The sequence below is a fragment of the Myxine glutinosa genome, chromosome 12 (assembly GCF_964187855.1).
Source record: "Myxine glutinosa chromosome 12, kmMyxGlut1.1, whole genome shotgun sequence".
Taxonomy (NCBI): Eukaryota; Metazoa; Chordata; class Myxini; order Myxiniformes; family Myxinidae; genus Myxine; species Myxine glutinosa.
In genome coordinates this window covers 11,851,956-11,874,459 of record NC_136272.1, presented here as the reverse complement: position 1 = coordinate 11,874,459, position 22,504 = coordinate 11,851,956, and the positions used below count along the sequence as shown (strand labels likewise).

The 22,504-nt window shown below is 45.9% G+C and overlaps 1 protein-coding gene across 1 annotated transcript in view; it reads right to left on the bottom strand.

Annotated features, from left to right (window-relative positions):
- The window catches only part of LOC144888388 (cartilage acidic protein 1-like), a 246,602-nt gene that overhangs the window by 160,830 nt on the left and 63,268 nt on the right, over window positions 1-22,504 (bottom strand). The window contains exon 3 of the mRNA XM_078766245.1: window positions 406-542. Within this exon, the coding sequence (XP_078622371.1) occupies window positions 406-542 (137 nt within the window). The remainder of the gene's footprint in view (window positions 1-405; window positions 543-22,504) is intronic.

Here is a 22,504-nt window from a genome sequence, read left to right as displayed (position 1 = left end):
CACATAGCTAGCCAATATTGAAATCCCATGACATTCTTTGCATAATATTGTTAGTCACATTTTACATTTCGCACAATTTCCACGCGTACCTGCTAGTTCTTAATAATGTTATTATTTCTCACTTTTTCGAAATGGGAATTGATATAATTCTAATTGTTTTTTTTTTGTGTGCTGAATGAATTTATAATTCAGCTCGTACCACACATGAAATTAGTGCAAGAACTATACTCCAAGGGTGTTTAAATGCTTACAAGTCTCCTGTTTCCGCATGGGAACCCATGACATTATTAAATTCTCATGAGATCCCATGAGAAACGTAGAGACTTTCATAATGAAGGCCTGTGCTTTAATCCACCACCGGAATCGTGCAACAGTCCGTTATCGAACGTGCCGCCTTTTCTATACCTTCCTATCGATGCAGGCCACCGAGCGGCCCGCGAACCAAGAAGTCACTCCACGCTGTACATTGACCTCATCATTCAGGATGTCCTCCCAGCGGCCATTGCGATGCTTGAACAGCTTGTCTGCATAGGTGGCCATGCCTGAAGCACAACAAAAGACATTTATTGCCAACGCTTGCATTGTACGGTTTTATGAAGTTGATTGTCTATTTAATAAATAATTGCAATTTTGTAATTGGCATAGTGATTTCATCAAAAGCTAATGCGGCATTTATTACAGGTATACAACCACTTACCTACTCTTGTGCTTTCTTAATTTTTCTCCAGATGGTTCAACCAATTGAAATTAGGAAAGAGACAATTTAAATATTCATCATCATCATCATCATCATAATGTACGCCATGCCCTCTGCAGAGCGTCGGTGCTGCCGAAGCAGTTTCTTTGGCTACAATCCTGGTCGGGTCGTTATTCCGACTCAAAGTTAGGGCAGGAATTTGTAATCTGTTCTTGGTGCTGGCGATAGCTCGCATACTCTTTGCGAAGGTCATCCTGGGGTCTTTTTACGTCCACCAACTAATGGGCCGGCAAACGGGACGCCCAGTTTGACCTCCATTCTAGGGACTTCACACACATTGATGAATCCCCTACCTGTGAAACAACTCTAGGCTCGCCTGGCAGCCATTTAAATATTACAAATTCAATAAAAATGAGGCTTGCGGGAGAGGTGTTAACTGTGAAATGGAATTGATGAAATTAGGAAAGAGGAGTAGAATAGCGGAGAAGAGAATAAGGGTGACAAAGCAAGGAGGGGGGGGGGGGGGTGGAAATGAAACAAGGTTGTGACTGGAAGGAAAGGGGATGAATGGTGCATACATAGACAGAGGGGATTTGGGGGGGGGGGGGGTGGAGGGAAGGGCAGAGAAATTCCAAAAATTTTGCATATACAGTTTAAAGTAGATTGGCCTGAAGAGGAACCGCAAATACGTAGTTTGTACAAATACCTTTGAGTGGAACCCCAGGCTAAGCCAAGCTGTTGACAATAAACATTTGTTGATGGAGAAAATCAGAGAACAGAGGGCTCAACCAGTTACTTGAGAAGCGCATCAAGAGGAGCGGGATTAATCCGCTGGCAAGACAAATGGAGCAGTTTTCTATACACATGGGGCACCCCTTCAGGACGTTTCGTGCAAAACTGACAAATAAAACAAGCCATTGGGCAAATTCTCAAAGGATAGGGCTCATTGCAGAATTGCTCATAGCGCAAACATTACACCTGTCTAAAAACAGTTCTTGCTACACACTTTACAAAATCATTTTTGCTTTTAACGGGGAAAAAACTGAACATAAATGATTAGAACGACACTCTTCGACGTCACGACATCGACAGATGTACCTCCGCCCACATTATTACATCATTATACATACTTGTACCAAATTTCATTTAAATCCAATCAGCTGTTCGCAGGTTATCACATTTTATACCTGCCATGACCAGGATCTTTGACCTCTTGATGCCGTAATACAATCAGTTCATCTTTGCATCACAATATATAATTATACCTAGTTTGGTGAAAATCCCATGACTGGTCCACAAGTTAGCGTGGTAACAAATTTTTTACCTGACGAGACATCTGACCTTTGACCTCTTGACCCCAAAATCGAATCAGTTCATCTTTACATCATTACACATACTTGTACTAAGTTTGAATTTGATCCCTTGAGCCGTTCTCAAGTTATAGACCTATTACAGACTTTTAGCTTTGACCTCTTGACCCCAAAATCAAATCGGTTCATCTTTGCATCATAATTCATACTTGTACCAATTTTGGTCAGAATCCCATCACTGGTTCACAAGTTATCGCGGTAACAGAATTTTTACATCGCATGACCTCTGACCTTTGAACTCATGACCCCAAAATCGAAACAGTTCATCTTTACATCATTATACATACCTGCACAAAGTTTGACTCAGATCCCTTCAGCCGTTCTGAAGTTATCGCGGCAATGAAAACCTATTACGGACGGACGGATGGACAACTTACAATCCTCTCCAAGAAGTTCTGTCACTCAAGCTTTTGGGTCTCACTATCTGCCATAATCTCTCCTGGGAAAACCACATTTCCAAGCCGGCCTCCAAAGCCAGTCGCCTACTGGGCATCATCCGTCGTGCAAAGACCTTCCTTGGCACACCTGAGCTCCCCACTACATACAAGGCTTTCATCCGCAGCTCAATGGAATACTGCTATCCCCTCTGGGCTGGTGCTCCTGCCTCACCTAGCTCGGCATCACGCTGTTGAAACCAAAGCTTTCAGAATCATTGGAATCTCCCGTGATGAAGCTAACTCTGAGGGCCTTTCACTCACTCACCACAGGCAGGTAGGTGGTCTTTCTGTCTTCTACTGACTCCTCTCCGGCCTTGCCCCTCTCCCCCCTCCCCCCCCCCCCCCCCTCAGCACTGTCTGGGCTCTGTCCCCCAAATATTCCTACAGGTCACACAAGATCTGCCAGCAACCCTCTTATGGTGAAACTGCCAAAATCAAGACTCTCTATTCACCTTCACTCTTTCATTCCTCTTTTCTAACGCCTCTGCAACAAACTCCCTCACTCTCTTTAATCCCACTCCTCCCTCCAGGTCTTTAAAACAGCTGTTCACCACCATCTCTTATCTTCCCCCATCCAAAACCTTGATCTTTTCTACCCCCGCTAATTCACCCCAGATCCGACAACCTTCCGGGTTCGGTTGCGAGAGGACGCTGGCGTTGCATATTCGCCGCTTCTCCGACTGGATGGATGTACAGGGTCTGCTTCTACCTTTCTGACCTGACATCTCACACCTGTCCTGCCTTTTCACACCCGCACGTGCCGCGTGTTCTCCGGCTGGATAACGGAATCTGCTTTTGATGGTACGGAATACGGAATTCGAAAGGCCCGCTCCCGTTGATTGTGGCCGTGGCCTTGTTTGCCGGTGGCCTTGTGGCCTTGTTTGCCGCTGTGGTCTTGATTAGCGGCTGCAGTCGTTTGCCGCTGCGTTTGCCGCTGCGTTTGCCGCTTTGCTTCCTCGACCTTGGCCTCGTACTCGTCCCTTCGCTCCTGCCTGGCATGGCTCTGAAGTACTCCGCCGCAAGGCTTCTTCTGCTCAATACCCGCTCCACCCCATCATGCATCTCTGCCATCAAATCAAATGGACTCCTCCGACGACCCAGGTACATTCACCGTGGCTCCGGTCGCAAGTTTGTTTATTTGCAATCAGGTCACTCCATCCCCGTCCTCTGGTCGGCTCAGCGCACTCTCACTCTTCGTCCCAGCGCACCTGGTCACAGCAACCCACACGATCGCACCTCTTGCCTACGAACCCTGGCTAAATCACCTGAATTCATCCCTGCTGTTCAAAACAACATCAAGCTCACCCTGTTCAACACCCGGTCCCTCAACAATAAATGCCTCATCCTGAACGAATACATCCTGGATAACAAACTGGACTTTCTCTGTCTCACCGAAACCTGGCAACAACCTCTGGACTACTACACACTCAACCTCACCACACCCAATGGATATTCCTACGTCAATAAACCACGCTCGGAGGGCCGAGGTGGTGGAATTGCCGTTATCCACCGTCAAGACATCAAGACCAACCTCATCTCCATCTCATCTGCTCCATCATTTGAACACCTGGCTTTAAAACTCTCTGGTCACACGCAGTCAGTCATGGCTGTCGTCTACCGCCCTCCCAAACCACACCCATCATTCCTGTCTGACTTCTCCTACTTTCTGACCCAGCTATGTTCCCTCTCCCCCTCAATCCTCCTCCTTGGTGATTTCAATATCCACATGGACTCCACTGACTCCACAATAACCACTGACTTCACTGATTTACTCACCTGCTTTAACCTCACTCAACATGTCGACTTTCCTACCCATATCCGTGGTCACATTTTGGACCTTGTCTGCTCCACTGGATTAAATTTGCACCATCTCTATGGCTCCGACCTCACCCTCTCTGACCACTTAGCCATCACTCTGACCATCAACATCCCCGCCCCAACACCAAGGCATTATCGCACAATCAACTTCCGTAAGCTAAACGCTCTTTCACCTACCTCATTCTCATCCACCCTCTCTGAAAAAATGTCCACTTCTCCCTTCATTGACCTCCACACCCCTTCCGACCTCACTGACTACTACAACCACACTCTCTCCTCCTGCCTTGACCAGCTTGCGCCTGTAAAAACCAAAACAGTTTCTTTCACCCATTCTGCTCCCTGGTTTACCCCTGAACTCCACCTGATGAAAACTCGTGCTCGCCAACTTGAAAGACTCCGCAATAAAACGGGTCTCACAGTTCACTCCCAAGCCTACAAGGACCACATACAACACTACAAAGATGCCCTCTCCCACGCCCGCTCTGCCTACTACTCTCAAATTATCCACTCTGGCTCCGGAAACCCAAAAGCACTCTTCTCGACAATAAACAAACTCCTCCGCCCCCTGAACACCACCACCCAGTCATTCACAGTAGACAACTGCATCTCCTTCCTCTCTTTCTTCCAACGCAAAATTGACAACATCTACAACAGCTTGACCACCGCCGCACCCGCTCCCCCTCCAACCACCTGCCCCCCCTTGTCCTGCCATCCCCTGTCTCGGTTCTCCCCAATCTCTCCTACTGACCTCTCTGAACTCCTCATAGGAATGAAAACTGCCACCTGCACTCTTGACCCCATCCCCTCCAGCTTTGTCAAAGCCTCCCTCCCTGCTCTCTCTCCACTTATCATTGCAACAATAAACTCCTCCCTGTCTACAGGCATCGTCCCACCTTCCCTCAAAATTGCTGCTGTTACCCCCATTCTAAAAAAACCTGGTCTAAACCCTGACACCCTAAACAACTTCAGACCCATCTCCAACCTACCCTTTCTGTCAAAAGTTTTGGAACGCGCTGTAGCCACTCAACTCAAACATCATCTCTCTGCCAATAACTTGTATGAAACATTCCAATCCGGATTCCGCTCCAACCACAGTACTGAAACTGCTCTCCTCAAAATCACCAACGACCTTCTCCTCTCCTCTGACGCTGGCAACCTCAACATTCTCGTCCTCCTCGACCTCAGCGCTGCCTTTGACACCATCGATCACACTATCCTCCTCACCCGACTTGAATCCACCTTTAACGTCACCGGCACTGCCCTCTCTTGGATTAAATCATACCTCTCTGACAGATGCCAGTTCATCTCCATCAATAACTGCAAATCCCCCACTGCTCCCCTCCCCCAAGGTGTCCCCCAAGGTTCAGTTCTTGGCCCCCTCCTCTTCATCCTTTACCTGTCCCCGCTCGGTCACTTAATCCGCCGTCATGGTCTCCAATTCCACTGCTTCGCCGATGACATCCAGCTTTTCATCTCCACCAAGTCCGTCTCCACCGACACCCACTCTATCCTGACAAACTGCATCACTGAAATAAAATCCTGGCTTCAAATCAACTTCCTCAAGCTTAACTGTGATAAATCTGAAATAATCATCATTGGCCCAAAAACGCTCACAAAATCCACCCATAACTTTGCCCTCAACATCGACGGTATCCCAGTATCCACCTCCCCTCACATCCGGAATCTTGGCGTCATCTTTGACCAAACCCTTTCCTTCGACAAATACACTAAACAGATCACAAAGTCAGCCTTCTTTCACCTGAAAAACATTGCCCGTCTCCGCTCATCCCTCTCCTCCACGGCTGCAGAAACCCTCATCCACGCCTTCATCACCTCCCGTCTGGACTACTGCAATAGCCTCCTCTATGGTTCACCCTCAAAAATCACCAATAAACTCCAATACATTCAGAACTCCGCTGCCCGTCTACTCACTCATTCCCGGACCCGTGACCACATCACCCCCGTCCTTTACAAGCTTCACTGGCTCCCCATCCCCCAGAGAATCCAGTACAAAATCCTCCTCTTGACATACAAAGCCCTCCATAACCTGGCCCCATCCTACCTGGCTGACCTCCTCTCCAGACACACTCCCACCCGCAACCTCCGCTCTGCTGGTACCAACCTCCTGACCCCCTCCATCCGGACCAAATTCAGATCCTGGGGGGACAGGGCCTTCTCCATCGCTGCTCCCACCCTCTGGAACTCACTACCTCACACCATCAGAGACTCCTCCTCACTCACCACATTCAAAACATCACTAAAGACCCACCTGTTCAACGCTGCATTCAACATTCAACCCACAGCATTTAACCCCTGACTATCTCTTCTCCTTCTCCCTCCTTTTGCTTTAAATATTTCCCTATTGATTCTTGTCTTGTCTTTTTGATTCTTGTCTTATATATATGCCGTATATCGCTGCTGTTTGTTTTCTTGATTCTTGTCTTTTTGCAATTGTTGTTTTCATGTATTGTTATGCATTATGTTTTCCACTCTGTCAAAGCGCCTTTGGGCTTCTGGAAAAGCGCTATACAAAATAAATGAATTATTATTATTATTATTATTTTTTGAAATTCCGACTTCTTTCCTGGAAGTCCTGGAAGGAAGTCCTGGAAGTAAGTCCTGGAAGTCGATCTTTTGCGCATGCGCAAGATTGGAGGTCACGTTTTTTCGAAGCTGTCCATGCGCTCACACTTTCGAAGTTAAGTAATTTTTCACAATTAAGTTTTTGTCCAAACTGTATCTATCTTTCGGTGTGTGTACCTATAGTGTGTCTTTAGTAAGATTATCGGTGTTAATTTTTCATACATGTATACAAAATCGTCGGTTAATTAGTGTCGCATATTCTGAGGCCTAGTAGGCTACTGTGTCCGACCTTGAGGCTTTGTTTTTCTCTCAGCGGTTCGTCGATTGTGCTGCAATTACTTGCGTTCTTTGTTTTTGTCCCAGTCTTTCACCCCATACTTCCTTGTTTAAAATCTCAACTCAAAAAATATATATAAAAAATTCCTTCTCTGTTCTTATTCGTTTATTCGTTGTTCTTATTTGTTCGTTCGTTCTTCGATCACGGTGTTCTTGATCACGTGATCACGTTTAAAATGTTTAAACTTTCCCCTGAAGAACTGTATTCTGTCGTATATTATAACACTTTCTTCTTCTTCTAAAAAAGGATGCTTTCGACTTGCTTACCAAATCTATTCATTCCAAAAAAAAATTTCCATCTCTTACAGTTCCTTTTTTCTACATTCCCGAAACTCTCCTGCACTCCACCCCTCCTTCAGCATCCTCAAACGTATTTTTGACTCGAAGGTCACAAGAAACTCATTTTGCAATAAATGTTCGTTTCCCATTAATCGTACACTTTTCAAAATCCAATCTCACCCCTCCCCTCCAAATCTTCCCCATCACCCCTTCCCTCCAAAACTTCCCCATCACCCCTCCCCTCCAAAACTTCCCCATCACCCCTCCCCTCCAAATCAACCCCCTTGCCCCTCCCCTCCAAATCTTCCCCATCACCCATCTCTTTCAAATATTCCCCCTTGCCGCTCCCCTCCAAATCTTCCCCATCACCCATCCCTTTAAAATCTTCCCCCTTGCCCCTCCCCTCCAAATCTTCCCCATCACCCCTTCCCTCCAAAACTTCCCCATCACCCCTCCCCTCCAAAACCTCCCCATCACCCCTCCCCTCCAAATCAACCCCCTTGCCCCTCTCCTCCAAATCTTCCCCATTACCCATCTCTTTCAAATCTTCCCCCTTGCCCCTCCCCTCCAAATATTTCCCATCACCCATCCCTTTCAAATCTCCCCCCTTACCCCTTCCCTCCAAAACTCCCCCCACACCCCTCCCCTCCAAGACTCTCCCTCGCTCCTCCCCTCCTAGACTCCCCTCTCACCCCTCCTCCTCAAAGCATCCTCCCCGCTTCTTCCCCCTTCCAACTTTCACCGTCATCTCCCCCAACCTTCTGCCTCGCTCTTCCCCCTCCTCAAATAACACCTCACTGTGCCTCACCCAATCACCATCAAACCTTTTGTCCGCCCCATTCTTCCCTTTCTCCAAGCTATTCTGAAATCTCTGACACACCTTCAACAGCTCTCCCTACCTCTTCCTCCTCTTCCACATCTTACCCTACCCCCCCCCCCCCCCTGTTCTGCATCCGATGCTCCCCCTTTCCTCTTCATTAACGGTATGGACCTCAAACATCCGGGGCCTTCGCTCAAACTTGACTGATCTCTCCATACAGGTTGCTTCTGACAAACCAGACGTGATCTGCTCAACAGAAACTTTCCTCCTTCATGATGTCTCTGATTCCTTGGAATCTCTCCCAGGTTACTCCCTCCTCCGGTATGATAGACCTGAGCCTCGTCCTGGAGGTAGGGTTGCTATCTTTATTTTAAAAACTCTCTTCCTCACTCGCCCTGCACTGCCTTCTCTCCACCTCATCCCCAGGAATACCTTTGGCTACGGCTTCCCCTTCGCTCCTACCTTTTGTTCATATGTGTGTTGTACCGTCCACCAAACATTGATGACTCCATCTACATCTCGCTGTCTGATAATATGGACCAACTTATATCTAACCATCCCAACTCTCTCTTCCTCATATGTGGTGATTTCAATTGTCACCATGCCAGTTGGCTGGGTGTGGGTACTGCTCTCACCAGCCATGGCTCTTCAGCAAAGGACTTCTGCGACTCACTGGGACTGACACAATCTGTCAATTTCCTGACCCGGATCTCAGTCAACGGAGCATCTTCTCTTCTGGACTTGGTTATGACTAACTTCCCTGAAAATGTCTGCTGCTCTTCTTCTGCTCCAATCGGCTCATCTGATCATGTGCTTGTTAAAGTGGACATCTCTCTGACCATTCTCAGAGAGCCTCCTCAGCGTCGACGAGTCTGGCATTTCACTCAGGCCAACTGGCACAGTCTTCAAGCAGCCATCAATCATCTGGACTGGTCTCCCATCTCTACCGCCTCTAACATCAACTCATCCTGGGAATTCTTCCAAAGTAAATTGCTCTCTCATGCACAGATTTATCCCATCTCGTCTTCAGTTGTCATACCCTTCCTCCCGTCCATGGTACACGGAATCTTGTGGTGAGGCTGTTGCCCAGAAACAACTTGCTTTTGTCTCCTGGAAAGCAAATCCAACGGAAGGAAATCTCATTTCCTTTCACAAAGCCCGAAACAAGTGTGTGTCCACCCTCAGGAGAGCCAGGATATCTCTCCGTTCTCAAGGCCAAACTCTCTTATCTGTCTCCTTCTTCCAAATCCTGGTGGTGTCTGGTCAAATCTGTTTCTGGTGTTTGTTCCCCCTCCATCCCCTCCCTCACCTCAAACGGCTGCACGGCTGACTCCGCACGTGAAAAAGCTGAATGCCTCAACTCTGTGTTTGCCTCCAAATCTTGTGTCCCAAACCCATCCCTCTCTGTACCCACCATACCCAGTCATACCCAGCTGCTCCTGGACTCTGTGTCCTTTCCTCCTGACAAGGTGGAAAAGTTTCTGTCAACCCTCGACTCTGATTCTGCAACTGGACCTGACGGCATCAGCCCACAGGTCCTAAAATCCTGTTCTTCCGCTCTTTCACTCCCTCTCTCTGTTCTATTCAACCCTCTCTTTTGCTCAAGGTCATCTGCCATCTGCTTGGAAATCAGCCAACGTCACCGCTTTTTTTTTCTTTCTTTTTTGTATGCAAGATCGAGGCTCGTGAAAGAACGAACATTAATCACACAGAAAGACAAACAGACACATAAAACAAATAACATCGGGAGCGGTAGACAAGATGGGGAGAGAGGGGGAAGGACACAAACACAACATTTGAGAGCAGGGACCGAGAGACATGGAGACATCGAGAGAACTGTGGGAGGGAGAGGGCTTTGGGGGGGAGGCATGGGAAGGGGGGGGGGGTGGGAGAGGTATAAAACATATGCACACTGCCAGGACTTCCAGGAAAGAAGTTGGAATTTCAAACAAGGTGGATCTGGGGTGAATTAGTGGGGGTAGAAAAGATCAAGGTTTTGGATGGTGGAAGATAAGAGATGGTGGTGAACAGCTGTTTTAAAGACCTGGAGGGAGGAGTGTGATTGAAGTTAGTGTGGGAGTTTGTTCCAGAGGCGGGAGAAAAGAGGCATGAAAGAGTGAAGGTGAGCAGAGAGCCGAGATTTCCGCAGTTTAACCATCAGAGGGTGGCTAGCAGATCTTGTGCGACCTGTAGGAATATTTGGGGGACAGAGCACAGAGAGAGCTGGGGGAGCAAGGCCGGAGAGGAGTCGGTAGAAGACAGAAAGACCACCTACCTGCCTGCGGTGAGTGAGTGAAAGGCCCTCAGAGATAGCTTCATCGCGGGAGATTCCAATGATTCTGAAAGCTTTGGATTCAACAGCGTGAAGCCGAGCCAGGTGTGAGGCAGGAGCACCAGCCCATAGGGGAGAACAGTATTCCATTGAGCTGCGGATGAAAGCCTTGTATGTGGTGAGGAGCTCAGGTGTGCCTAGGAAGGACTTCGCACGACGGAAGATGCCCAGTCGGCGACTGGCTTTGGAGGCCAGCTTGGAAATGTGGTTTTCCCAAGAAACACACAAAAAGGTGCAAAAACAGATCCTAGCAACTACAGACCAATCAGCCTTCTCCCAATTATAAGCAAAGTCATGGAATCCATCATTGCTTCAGATATGAAATCTTACCTCTTCTCCAATGGCTTGATCTCTGATCATCAATTTGGTTTCAGACCTGGTCACTCTACTCTGGACATGCTGCTTCTGCTTTCTCAACAATGGATGGAGGTCCTCAATGCCAAACAGGAAATTAGAGATTTCTCCCTTGACATATCACGTGCCTTCGATATGGTCTGGCACCCCGCTCTCCTCACCAAACTCTCCTCTTTTGGTATCCATGGAAATATCCACGCATGGCTGGTGGACTTTCTCTCTAGTCGTAGTCAATGTGTGGCCCTGAATGGGTTTCTCTCATCTCCTCTTCCTGTTCAGGCTGGAGTTCCCCAAGGCAGTGTTCTGGGCTCTGTGCTTTTTCTGGTCTTCATCAATGATCTCTCTGACTCTCTTGAAAATCCTCTCTTTCTCTTTGCTGATGACTCCACTCTCTGCCGCTCCATTCCTCAGCCCTCAGATCGGCAGTCTGCAGCCTCCTCACTCTGCAGACCTGGACAAAATCAGACTGGGCAAACAAGTGGAACATGTCTTTCAATCCTGATAAATCTCACACTCTTACGATGTCTCTCCGAAAAGACCGACTGGAAAACCCTCCCATCTACTTTCTCAACAATCCTCTCCAAGAAGTTCTGTCACACAAGCTTTTGGGTCTCACTATCTGCCATGATCTTTCCTGGGAAACCCACATTTCCAAGCTGGCCCCCAAAGCCAGTCGCCGACTGGGCATCCTCCGTCGTGCGAAGTCCTTCCTTGGCACACCTGAGCTCCTCACCACATACAAGGCTTTCATCCGCAGCTCAATGGAATACTGCTCTCCCCTCTGGGCTGGTGCTCCTGCCTCACACCGAGCTCGTCTTCATGCTGTTGAAACCAAAGCGTTCAGAATAATTGGAATCTCCCGCGATGAAGCTAACTCCAAGGGCCTTTCACTCACTCACCGCAGGCAGGTTGGTGGTCTTTCCGTATTCTACTGACTCCTCTCTGGCCTTGCCCCCCCCTCCCCAGCTCTCTCTGGGCTCGGTCCCCCAAATACCAAATATTCCTACAGGTCGCACAAGATCTGCCTGCAACCCTCTTATGGTTAAACTACCAAAATCAAGACTCTCTGCTCACCTTCACTCCTTCATTCCTCTTTTCTCCCACCTCTGGAACAAACTCCTTCACTCTCTTCAATCCCACTCCACCCTCCAGGTCTCTAAAACAGCTGTTCACCACCATCTCTTATCTTCCACCATCCAAGACCTTGATCTCTTCTACCCCCGCTAATTTCACCCCAAATCCATTTTTTTGAAATACCAAATTCTGTCCTGGAAGTCCTTGGTGTCCTTGTGTTTTATACTTATCGCACCCCACCCCCCCCCCCCCCCCCCCCGCTTCCCACGCCTCCTCCCCCCAAGCCCTCTCCCTCCCACACATCTCCCTGCTCTCAAATGTTGTACTTGTGTGCTTCCCTCTCTCCCCATCTTGTCTCCCGCTCCCTTTGTCTTATGTTTTATGTGTCAGTTTGTCTTTTTATGATTAATGTTAGCTCTTGCACGAGCCTCCATCTTGTATACAAAAAAAAAACCTAAAAACATAATGCCTCCGGCGACTTTGTCGGTGGAGGCATAAAAAACAAATTGACAAGGAAATATCCCTTCTCCAGCTGAAGCCCAACATGCAGCCCTACCTTGGGTAGGAGGTTTGTGTTGTGCACAACTACAGTATCCATCGAGAATGTGATGGCTCTAATTACTTCATTTCATTTGGTACTTTGTTTTTTTTTGTATACTGAATCGAGGCTCGTGAAAGAGCTAACATTTATTTCACAAACAAATCAACCAGACAAACAAAACATACAAAAAGAGGGAGTGGAAGACAAGATGGGGAGAGGAGGGGAAGCGCACAAACACAACACCTGAGAGCAGGGAGAAGCACGGGAGGGAGAGGGCCTGGGGGGAGGATGCGTGGGAAGTGGGGGGGGAGAGGTGTAAAACACAAGGAGACCGAGGACTTCCAGGACAGAAGTTGGTATTTCAAAAAAGTGTAGGATTTGGGGTGAAATTAGCAAGGGTAGAAAAGATCAAGGTTTTGGATGGGGGAAGATAAGAGATGGTGGTGAACAGCTGTTTTAAAGACCTGGAGGGTGGAGTGGGATTGAAGAGAGTGAGGGAGTTTGTTCCAGAGGCAGGTGAAAAGAGGCATGAAGGAGTGAAGGTGAGCAGAGAGTCTTGATTTTGGCAGTTTAACCATAAGAGGGTTGCAGGCAGATCTTGTGCGACCTGTAGGAATATTTGGGGGACAGAGCCCAGAGAGAGCTGGGGGGCAAGGCCAGAGAGGAGTCGGTAGAAGACGGAAAGACCACCAACCTGCCTGCGGTGAGTGAGTGAAAAGCCCTTGGAGTTAGCTTCATCGCGGGAGATTCCAATGATTCTGCCGGCATTGCAGTCAAATTTAAGAGTAAGGTTCTAAACTTTGATTTCTTGCTTATAGAGAGCGTTCAAGATGTTCCACGAATCTCGGTCAAATGTTTGGATATGGTGCTGGCACAACGGACCACGTGGCATCTCAGGTTCCTTTGAAATCATTTTTATTCAAGAAAAAACATTTCAAAATCTTTCCCAGAGTGAATCATGGTGATTGATAGACCATAAAACTATTTGGTGCGGTCAATGTTGGAACCGTCCGAAATTGTCAAAAATATTACAAACTACAACGTCACTCGCAGAGCGCGTAGTCTCACCTCACACGTGTTCATTCTGAACAGAAATACCATCGTTACCTGAACACACTACTATTATGACCCGCTACTATCATTGTCCATATACCCGTATCATTCATGCACTCCATAATGTCACATCGTTTCTTGGCATGAGTTATGACGTCATAAATTGAATTCGTAGATCGTATTGTAGATCAGATGTATGAAGTTTCAGATTTTGGATAAGGATTTCAATTCAACCAATTATGGCTGGAATACCACTTCCCTGATGACATCATCGTTATCACCCATGAGAAGTTGATGACATATGGAACCACCTTTAGAGGCCATCTTTTCCCCGCAGAGCAGGGGTTGACCTTTTTCGGGCACCGTGGTCCCCTTTTTTGAAGCAATGTTTTTTGGCCGGATGCCCTTCCTGCTGCCAACCCTGTCGGTCGCCTCTTGCAACACACAGGGAATTACCAGTGAACTGGTACTCAATTTGCCGACCTCAGAAGGATGACAGGCTGAGTCAACCCCCCTGGTGTTAATTCAGCGATTGATCGGGATTCGAACCCAGGATCCTAGGATCCCAAGCCGGCACCCGAACCGCTAAGCCAACACCAGGCTCGAGTTGATGACATATGCTATTTTTCAATTTTTTGTTGTTGAGCGGTTTTGGAGAAAATCATGTCCAATTATTTTCCCTTGAATCTAACATGGCTGCCATACCATGTGACCTATGATGTCGCAGTTAGCAATAAAATATTCTCCATGGGGAGTCCCTCCTATGTTTAAAGTTTCGTATTGATTGGACAAGCGTTTGCTGAGAAAACCATTATTAAAGCGAAAATATATAGATGCAGATACACACAGACAGACAGCCAGACAGACAGACAGACAGACACAGACACACACAGACACACATACACAGACAGACAGACACACAGGGGCATTACAATAGTCTCGCGTCTTGCATCCCCTTCGGGGGTGAGACTAATAATGCAGAACGATACAGATTGTTTGTGGCTCACAATGCCTTTGGTGCTACATCAATCATGCTCCACCAAACCAAAGTTATATCAGGTGAGAATCAAATGGATAAATTTAAGGATAAATGATCTTGCTCCATCATGGTTTCGGGTTTGTGAAGTTGTTGGCATCATATCAGGTTCTGTCCACGAGTGCTTTGAGGACCAATTGCCATGGAGACCCACAAAGCACCTCACTTTAAAGTTTGAACCATCGCTTGACAGAAGACAGACTCATGGCCTTGTCCGTAGATGCGATTTCAGTGATTTGAGCCATTGAAGCACATCCACGGCTCATTACAATACATTTCACGCGTCCATGAGATCGATCCATCATGGCGGACTTGCATCCAACGTTGTGCTTTGCAATGGTACGTCTGTTCTGGGAAAACGAGACAAGGTATCTCGATGAATCCATTTGAAATGCGGCCTGTGCACTGAGATAGGAGCCTATTGGATGAGAGCGAAATGTACTTTTGCATTATTGTTGCACACACACAATTACTACGTGGCTTGTTTCAACCTAGTGGAACTCTCAAGACAGTTCAAACAGCATGAGTGTTTGTGCTGCAAAGGCAATTATATTCGATAATAAGCTGTTACCCTGATATGACATGAAACCAACTATCCTAATTGCCTGCACTTACTTGTGGACATTTCAGGTCCTAAAAATATCTATTCCCTTTGGACCGGGACCCAGTCCTAGTTCAAAATTCCCATCTCAGTCTGGGGCAGTCTTCCTTACTCAATATATATGTCGATATATTGACATACGTTTGCACATCTATCTATAATTCCAGTAATCTCTGTTTGTACGTTTGTACGTTTGTACGTTTGTACGTTTGTTTGTCTGTGACCGCTGTTTCTCGACAACCACGGGTCCGATATACTTTTAACTTGCCAGGTATATTGCTGGGGACCCGAGGATGTGCCTTTTCAAGGTTTCATATTAATCGGAGAAGTAGTTACCGAGCTATGTCCAAAAAACGATTCAACCAATCAGAGAGCAGCGAACTATCGCGTGTGCCGAACGTGGCGGACACACTCTGCCTCGGATGGCACATTTGAGAGCGTATTCATTTATTTCACGTTTGCAAACTATGTTGGCGTTAAACTATGTTTTAAAACTAATAAAAACGAATTTGCGATTCATTCGCTTTCCTGCGCGTTTGTGCACGCGATGGCGATTTCTTTACCAAACTCCGGAAGCCGTTCGCTTTGGACCAAACCATTTCATGTAAATAGAGGGGGGGGATATAATTTTAGATATAGATATAGTACGGGCAATGCCCTAGTACGAGCAATGTCAACAAAAGTAGCTGCAAAGTTATCAAATGCGAGATGTAAATGGGCCGTGCATCAAATGGAGATGGAAATGAGAGGAACGGCGCACAATAATTGATTGATTAATTGGATAAATAAAAAAAATAAAAAAATACTCATCATAAAAAAATTCATTTCTTAATCAATTGGCTAATAGCACACCTAAACCCCCACCGTTTCATCCGAATATGTATTTTTCAAAATTAAGTAACTAATTAATTAATCGAAAATTTTAATAATGAATCGAATATAATTGATTGATGAATGAATCAAAACGACTTCCGTTTCCGGGTCCCCGGGTGAGGTTGCGTGTCGTCTGAGCTCGTCCACGGTGATCAAAGTTGTTGTTTTTTCTCAAAGTTAAATATTTTGTTTTGTATACATTAAAAAAAAAATACCCTTTACAGCTATTGGTTTATCATGTCCAAATATCAGCTTCCTAGCTCAAAAGGTGCCTGAGATATTGCCCAGATGAGAAAGGAAATAAATAAGTACTTAATAAATCGACAATAATTAAGTTATTAATCAAAAAACAAAAAATACCGTTTTTTGCCAAAGCACGTGCTCACTATTGTGCCCAAATTTCAGCTTCCTAGCTCAAAAGATGGCTGAGATATCGCCCGGACAAACAAACAACCGGAGTGAAAACCGAGTACTCCCTTTCAGTGCGCGTCGTCGCCGGGCCCCCATTCAGCACATGGCGATGACGTCATGCAGCACCTGGAGATCGAACAGGAAAGGAGCTGTGTACAATAAAATCTGACGTTCTGTCCTCTTGCGTCATATTCATCTTTTGATCTCAAATTCAAATTTCTAGAGCATATGGCAATAATAACAAATTTGACTTCACTGTTCCAATACTAATGGAGGGCACTGTATCTGCTCCAGAGATGGTACTGGATTGATTCTGTGGCTATCTAGACGGAACGAAAATAAACGTTTGAAGGAGACAGGACTTTATGCATTAGAAAGGAGGCGATTGTGAAGGGATCAGATTGAGACGTTTAAGATAATGAAAAGTAGCCACAAAGCAAGTGCAGAATAACTTTTCAACACAACAGACAGTGATAGGACCAGGGGGCTTAGCCTGAGGGTGAAGAAGAAGAAGAGTGAGGACGGATGGAAGGTCGTGGCAGCGGAGGGGTGGATACGTTTTAATTGGAATTAGATATAGGTATGTAGATACATTGGAGATATAGGGGTATTGTCTTATGTGCATAATAGGTAGTTTGTGTGTGGATGGGTAGCAATACTGGGGTTGGTGCAACACAGGCATGGTGGGCCGAATGGCCGTCTCCTGCAATAAAGTTCCTTGTGTATCCTTGTGTGCAGTGATGGAAATCGTTTAATCAAACAATCCTCAAACAACATAGTTGATGCTCTCGTCATCACACAGCTCAGTAACTTTTCACAATGAAAACGAAATAACTAATTACAGCTTCTGAAACAATTTTTTTTTGGGGGGGGGGGATACAAGATCGAGGCTCGTTTAAGAGCTAACATTGATCAATAAAAAACACAAACTGACACATAAAACATATGATAAAGGGAGCGGGAGAAAAGATGGAGAGCAGGGACATCGGGAGATCTGTGGGAGGAAGAGGGCTTGGTGGGAGGAGGCATGGGAAGGGGGGGGGGAGGCATGGGAAGGGGGGGGGGGGAGAGGTAAAAAAAAAAAACACTTCGACACTGCTAGGACTTCTAGGAAAGAAGTCGGTATATCAAAAAAGTAGATCTGGGGTGAATTAACGGGGGTAGAAAAGATCAAGGTTTTGGATGGGGGAAGATAAGAGATGGTGGTGAACAGCTGTTTTAAAGACCTGGAGGGAGGAGTGGGATTGAAGGGAGTGGGGGAGTTTGTTCCAGAGGCGGGAGAAAAGAGGAATGAAGGAGTGAAGGTGAGCAGAGAGTCTTGATTTTGGCAGTTTAACCATAAGAGGGTTGCTGGCAGATCTTGTGCGACCTGTGGGAATATTAGGGGGACAGAGCACAGAGCTGGGGGAGCAAGGCCGGAGAGGATTGAGCCAATTGAGCAAATAATTAATTGTTTGATTGTCATTGAGCCAATTTATAATTTTTCCAACAGTGATGCGATACCTCTGGGAACTCCTCTCATTCTTCTTCTTCTTCTCCTGCTCTTCTATATATATATATATATATATCAGTGATGACTTAATAATAATAAAAAAGAGGTTTTGAAAAAAAATGGGAATGACTCCATGTGACTACTATAGAATTATTCACTTTACATCTTTATATTAAAACCCATCACTAATCGATGCCCAAGACTGGCTGAAAAATGAGTGTTATGCAACTTGTGCATTGACGTGTCGACAACTAACAATGGTGTTTTATTAGCAGAATGTGAAATTTAGGGTACAAACATTGGACAACAAGGTAATGAGGAAAACCTCAAGATGACAGACAGTGCCAAGGTGGCATCACAACGAAATGTATTTTCTTGTCCTCACTCTTCGCTGCCCGGTTAAATTAGAGCATCCAATCACCTATGATCATCCATCCGTCACAAGGCGCATCCATCTCTTTGGAGGAACAACATTGCGGCACCTTCTAAATTATTAAAAACTGCAATTTTGGAATCTTGAACTTCGAGAGCACTTCCACTGATTCGTGATCACGCTTCGGAAATATACAGCTGAAAGTCGGTCGCCATGCCTGATAGGATTGAATAATTCATCAATTGAAAATTTTTTGCACATCCATTATATATATGTACTAGCAGGGGCTACTTGGCGCTACCCGGGGGCCCTGGAGGGGCGGGGGGAGGGAAGGGGAGTTACACGGCACTGCTCCGCTGGGTGAGATTTTTCCGGAGGTGGTTTCGGGACATGTTGGACATTGAAAAGTTATGGAGTTATTGGCTTCATGGTGGTTACCTTTTGCCTGCGAGCTGGTAGCAGCACTGCCTGACCCCACATCCCAATATACACTTTATAGCGGCCATTGGTGGCCTCAAAACAAATGTCAAGGCTGCCATGTGGTAGTGTAAAACCTTGCCCAGATTCAGAAGCATCTAAAGCCAAGAGTTTGGGCCTCTAGATGCCGTGAAAGAATAACGTACAAACCAAACAAACACTTGAAATATATATGTATGTATATGTATATATTGTCACGCGACTCCCGGTTAACACCAGAAAGTCGAGGATGGACCGAAACGGATTTAATGGAAGCGATAACCAAACACGGATTTTGCTATCTAACGCGGGAGGAAGAAGGAAAATGGAAGGCTGCGGCAAAAGCTTACCTTCAGCGCACCGACTTAGCCCCGGTCCTGTAAGAGGATTAATGAACTTGACAAACACAAATCAGAATGTACAAAAATATACGTTTATTCACGGACCCCAAAACAATGAAACGCGATGGCAATGAAATAAAAGTAACTAATTTGGGATCACACACACACCGACTTCAGAAACAAGACGAGGGAATATGAATACAAAAGAAAATTTCTCGTGGTGTAAAGTGTAAATGCGGAGCTCGGGCTTATCTGGCTCTTGTCGTCTTGTCTCCGCTGCCCACACGCGGCTTCGTTCGGCCCCGATGCACCCACGAGGTCCCACACTCCAGCACCACAGCACCAAGCACCACGAGGTCCATGCACCAAGCACCACACGTCCAACGCAGGCCAGCGGCTCCAAGCGAGGTCGGTCTTCCCACACGATCGGCCTGCCATGTCCCAGTCAGCTCTCCCGAAGCAAACCTGCCAGCAAGCGAACTTCACTTGGGCTATGACTCACTCAACTCGGGCTGCGCAAGACGAAGCGCCGGATGTCCAAAACAGGCAAGCTGCATGAACAAGAGCACCAACCGCAAGGGCTGCAAGAACACACGAACCGCAAGAGACTCTCGAGACCAACGCATATGGCGCAAGACTCACTGCCAGACCCAGCAATGGTGTTCGGGGCGCTCTTAAATAACCTTCTTCGTGACGTCACGTCAGCCTTGGCGCGCTACCCAATCGGTGCCCTCCACTGACTCGCCGGCTGGAGGTTCACGCCTACCGCGCCACCCCAACTCTCGTCCCCTGTTCCTTGGTCATACCATGTGGTACTCAATGTAGATAGGCTTGTCAGAGGTGTAACCGGCGGCGGCGCCCATCGGCGGTGTCCCATCCTGGTTTCCTTCCGAAGTCATGTCAGGGGAAGGGAATCGTTATTTAGTGTTGCAATAAAGATCCTAACTAAGTGTCTAAATGGTTGCGGTGCCAAAAGGGACAAAGGTTTGGCTGACCAGGTGAGACACACAGAGGCGCTACTCTTTAATCCCTACTCTACTTATCACTCGAACCTCCTGGTAGATTCACAAGTATACTCCTTACCGACAAACCGCCCAGACATGGAACTTATTACAAGGTAGATTCCTTACCGTGACAGACGAAGCACGTTACCTACACAGATCTATCTACAGTCACGTGAAAAAGTAAGTACACCCCATGTAAATTTTTGACGTTTTCAACATATTTCAACATACAGCTATTTGATCTTCATTTCAACAATATTGATAGATAAAGGTGATATAATAAAACAAATATCATGAAATATTTACATTTGGTAGTCCATTGTATAATTCAAATAAACATAAATGCAAATTTTGCATGTGGAAAAAGTAAGTACACCCTTGGCTCTAATAGGTGGTATTGCCCCCTTTGGCAGAAACAACCTCAAGGAGGCGTTTCTTATAACTGTCGACCAGTCTCTGACATCGACTGGGAGAAATTTTTGCCCACTCCTCCATGCAGAATTCTTTCAGCTGTGCGATGTTTGAGGGGTTTCTTGCATGCACAGCTCATTTCAAATCCCCCCACAACATCTCTATGGGATTTAGATGAAAGGCTTTGACTTGGCCATTCCAGAACCCATCCATTTCTTTCTTTTCAGACATTCCTTGGTTGATTTACTGGTATGTTTAGGGTCATTGTCATGTTGCAAGGTCCACCTTCAGTTGAGCGCTAACTTTCCGACAGATGGCCTCACATTATCCTCAAGCACCCTCTGGTACAATGAAGAATTCATAGTGGATTATATGATGGTGAGCTGCCCAGGCCCTGATGCAGCAAAGCTGCCCCAAACCATAATATTTCCACCACCATGCTTTACAGTTGGTATCAGGTTCTTGTGGTCAAATGCTGTCTTTGGTTTTCGCCAAACATGTCTTCTGATACTGTGGCCAAATAGCTCTACCTTTGACTCATCTGTCCAGAGCACATTGTTCCAGAAGTGCTGGTCTTTGCCTCGGTGTTCATTGGCAAACTTTAGTCTTTCCCTGATGTTGTTTCTGGACAGCAAAGGTTTCCTCCTGGCACACCTCCTATGTAGATCAAATGTGTGCGGCCTCTTTCTAATGGTAGACTTGTGCACTTTGACATCAACAGTGGCAAGAGCTACCTGTAGGTCCCGTGATGATATTCTGGGGTTCTTAGAGACTTCTTTCAGCATCTTGCGGTCTGCTCTCGGGCTGAACTTGCTGGGGCGGTCTGGCCTGAACAAGTTGACAGTTGTTTGGAATCTTCTCCACTTGTAGATGATCTTCCGGACAGTCGAATGATTGATTTCAAATTGTTTGGAGATCTTTTTAAATCCTTTCCCAGACTCATAGGCATCTATAACCTTCTTTCTGAAGGCCGGAGGGAGCTCTTTTGATCTAGGCATGGTGACGCCGCACACTTCAACAACAAAGAGCAAACCAAACTAAATGTCTGAGGTTTAAATAAGACAGGTTCCTCCAAGATCCTCTCTAACGATGGTCTAATCATTTGCACCTGAGCTGGTGCACCTGATTCTAATTTTAGGTATTTGAAGTAGTGATAAATGTAAGGGTGTACTTACTTTTTACACATGCGAAATTTGCATTTATGTTCATTTAAATTATACAATGGACTACAAAATGTAAATGTTTCATGATATTTGTTATATTATATCACCTTTATCTATAAATATTGTTGAAATGAAGATCAAATAGCTGTATGTTGAAATATGTTGAAAAAGTCAAAACTTTACATGGGGTGTCCTTACTTTTTCACGTGACTGTAGCTCTATACATCACTACCCCACCCGACAACAATATGTATATATACCCTGCAAAAAAAGAAATGCAAAAGTAGTAAAATCGTAAATATCTGACAGAGTGTTGCCGATATCCATACAAAATTAAAACCAAAAATGAATTGGTCATTTCTGCATGGATTGGGATTGATTTGTGTGGATAGAATGAGGTACTGCAGAAATTTGGCACACACACACCTCTCTCTTTATATATATATATATATATATATATATATATATATATATATATATATATATATATATATATATATATATATATATATATATATATATATACACACATATACAGTCACGTGAAAAAGTAAGTACACCCCATGTAAAGTTTTGACTTTTTCAACATATTTCAACATACAGCTATTTGATCCTCATTTCAACAATATTGATAGATAAAGGTGATATA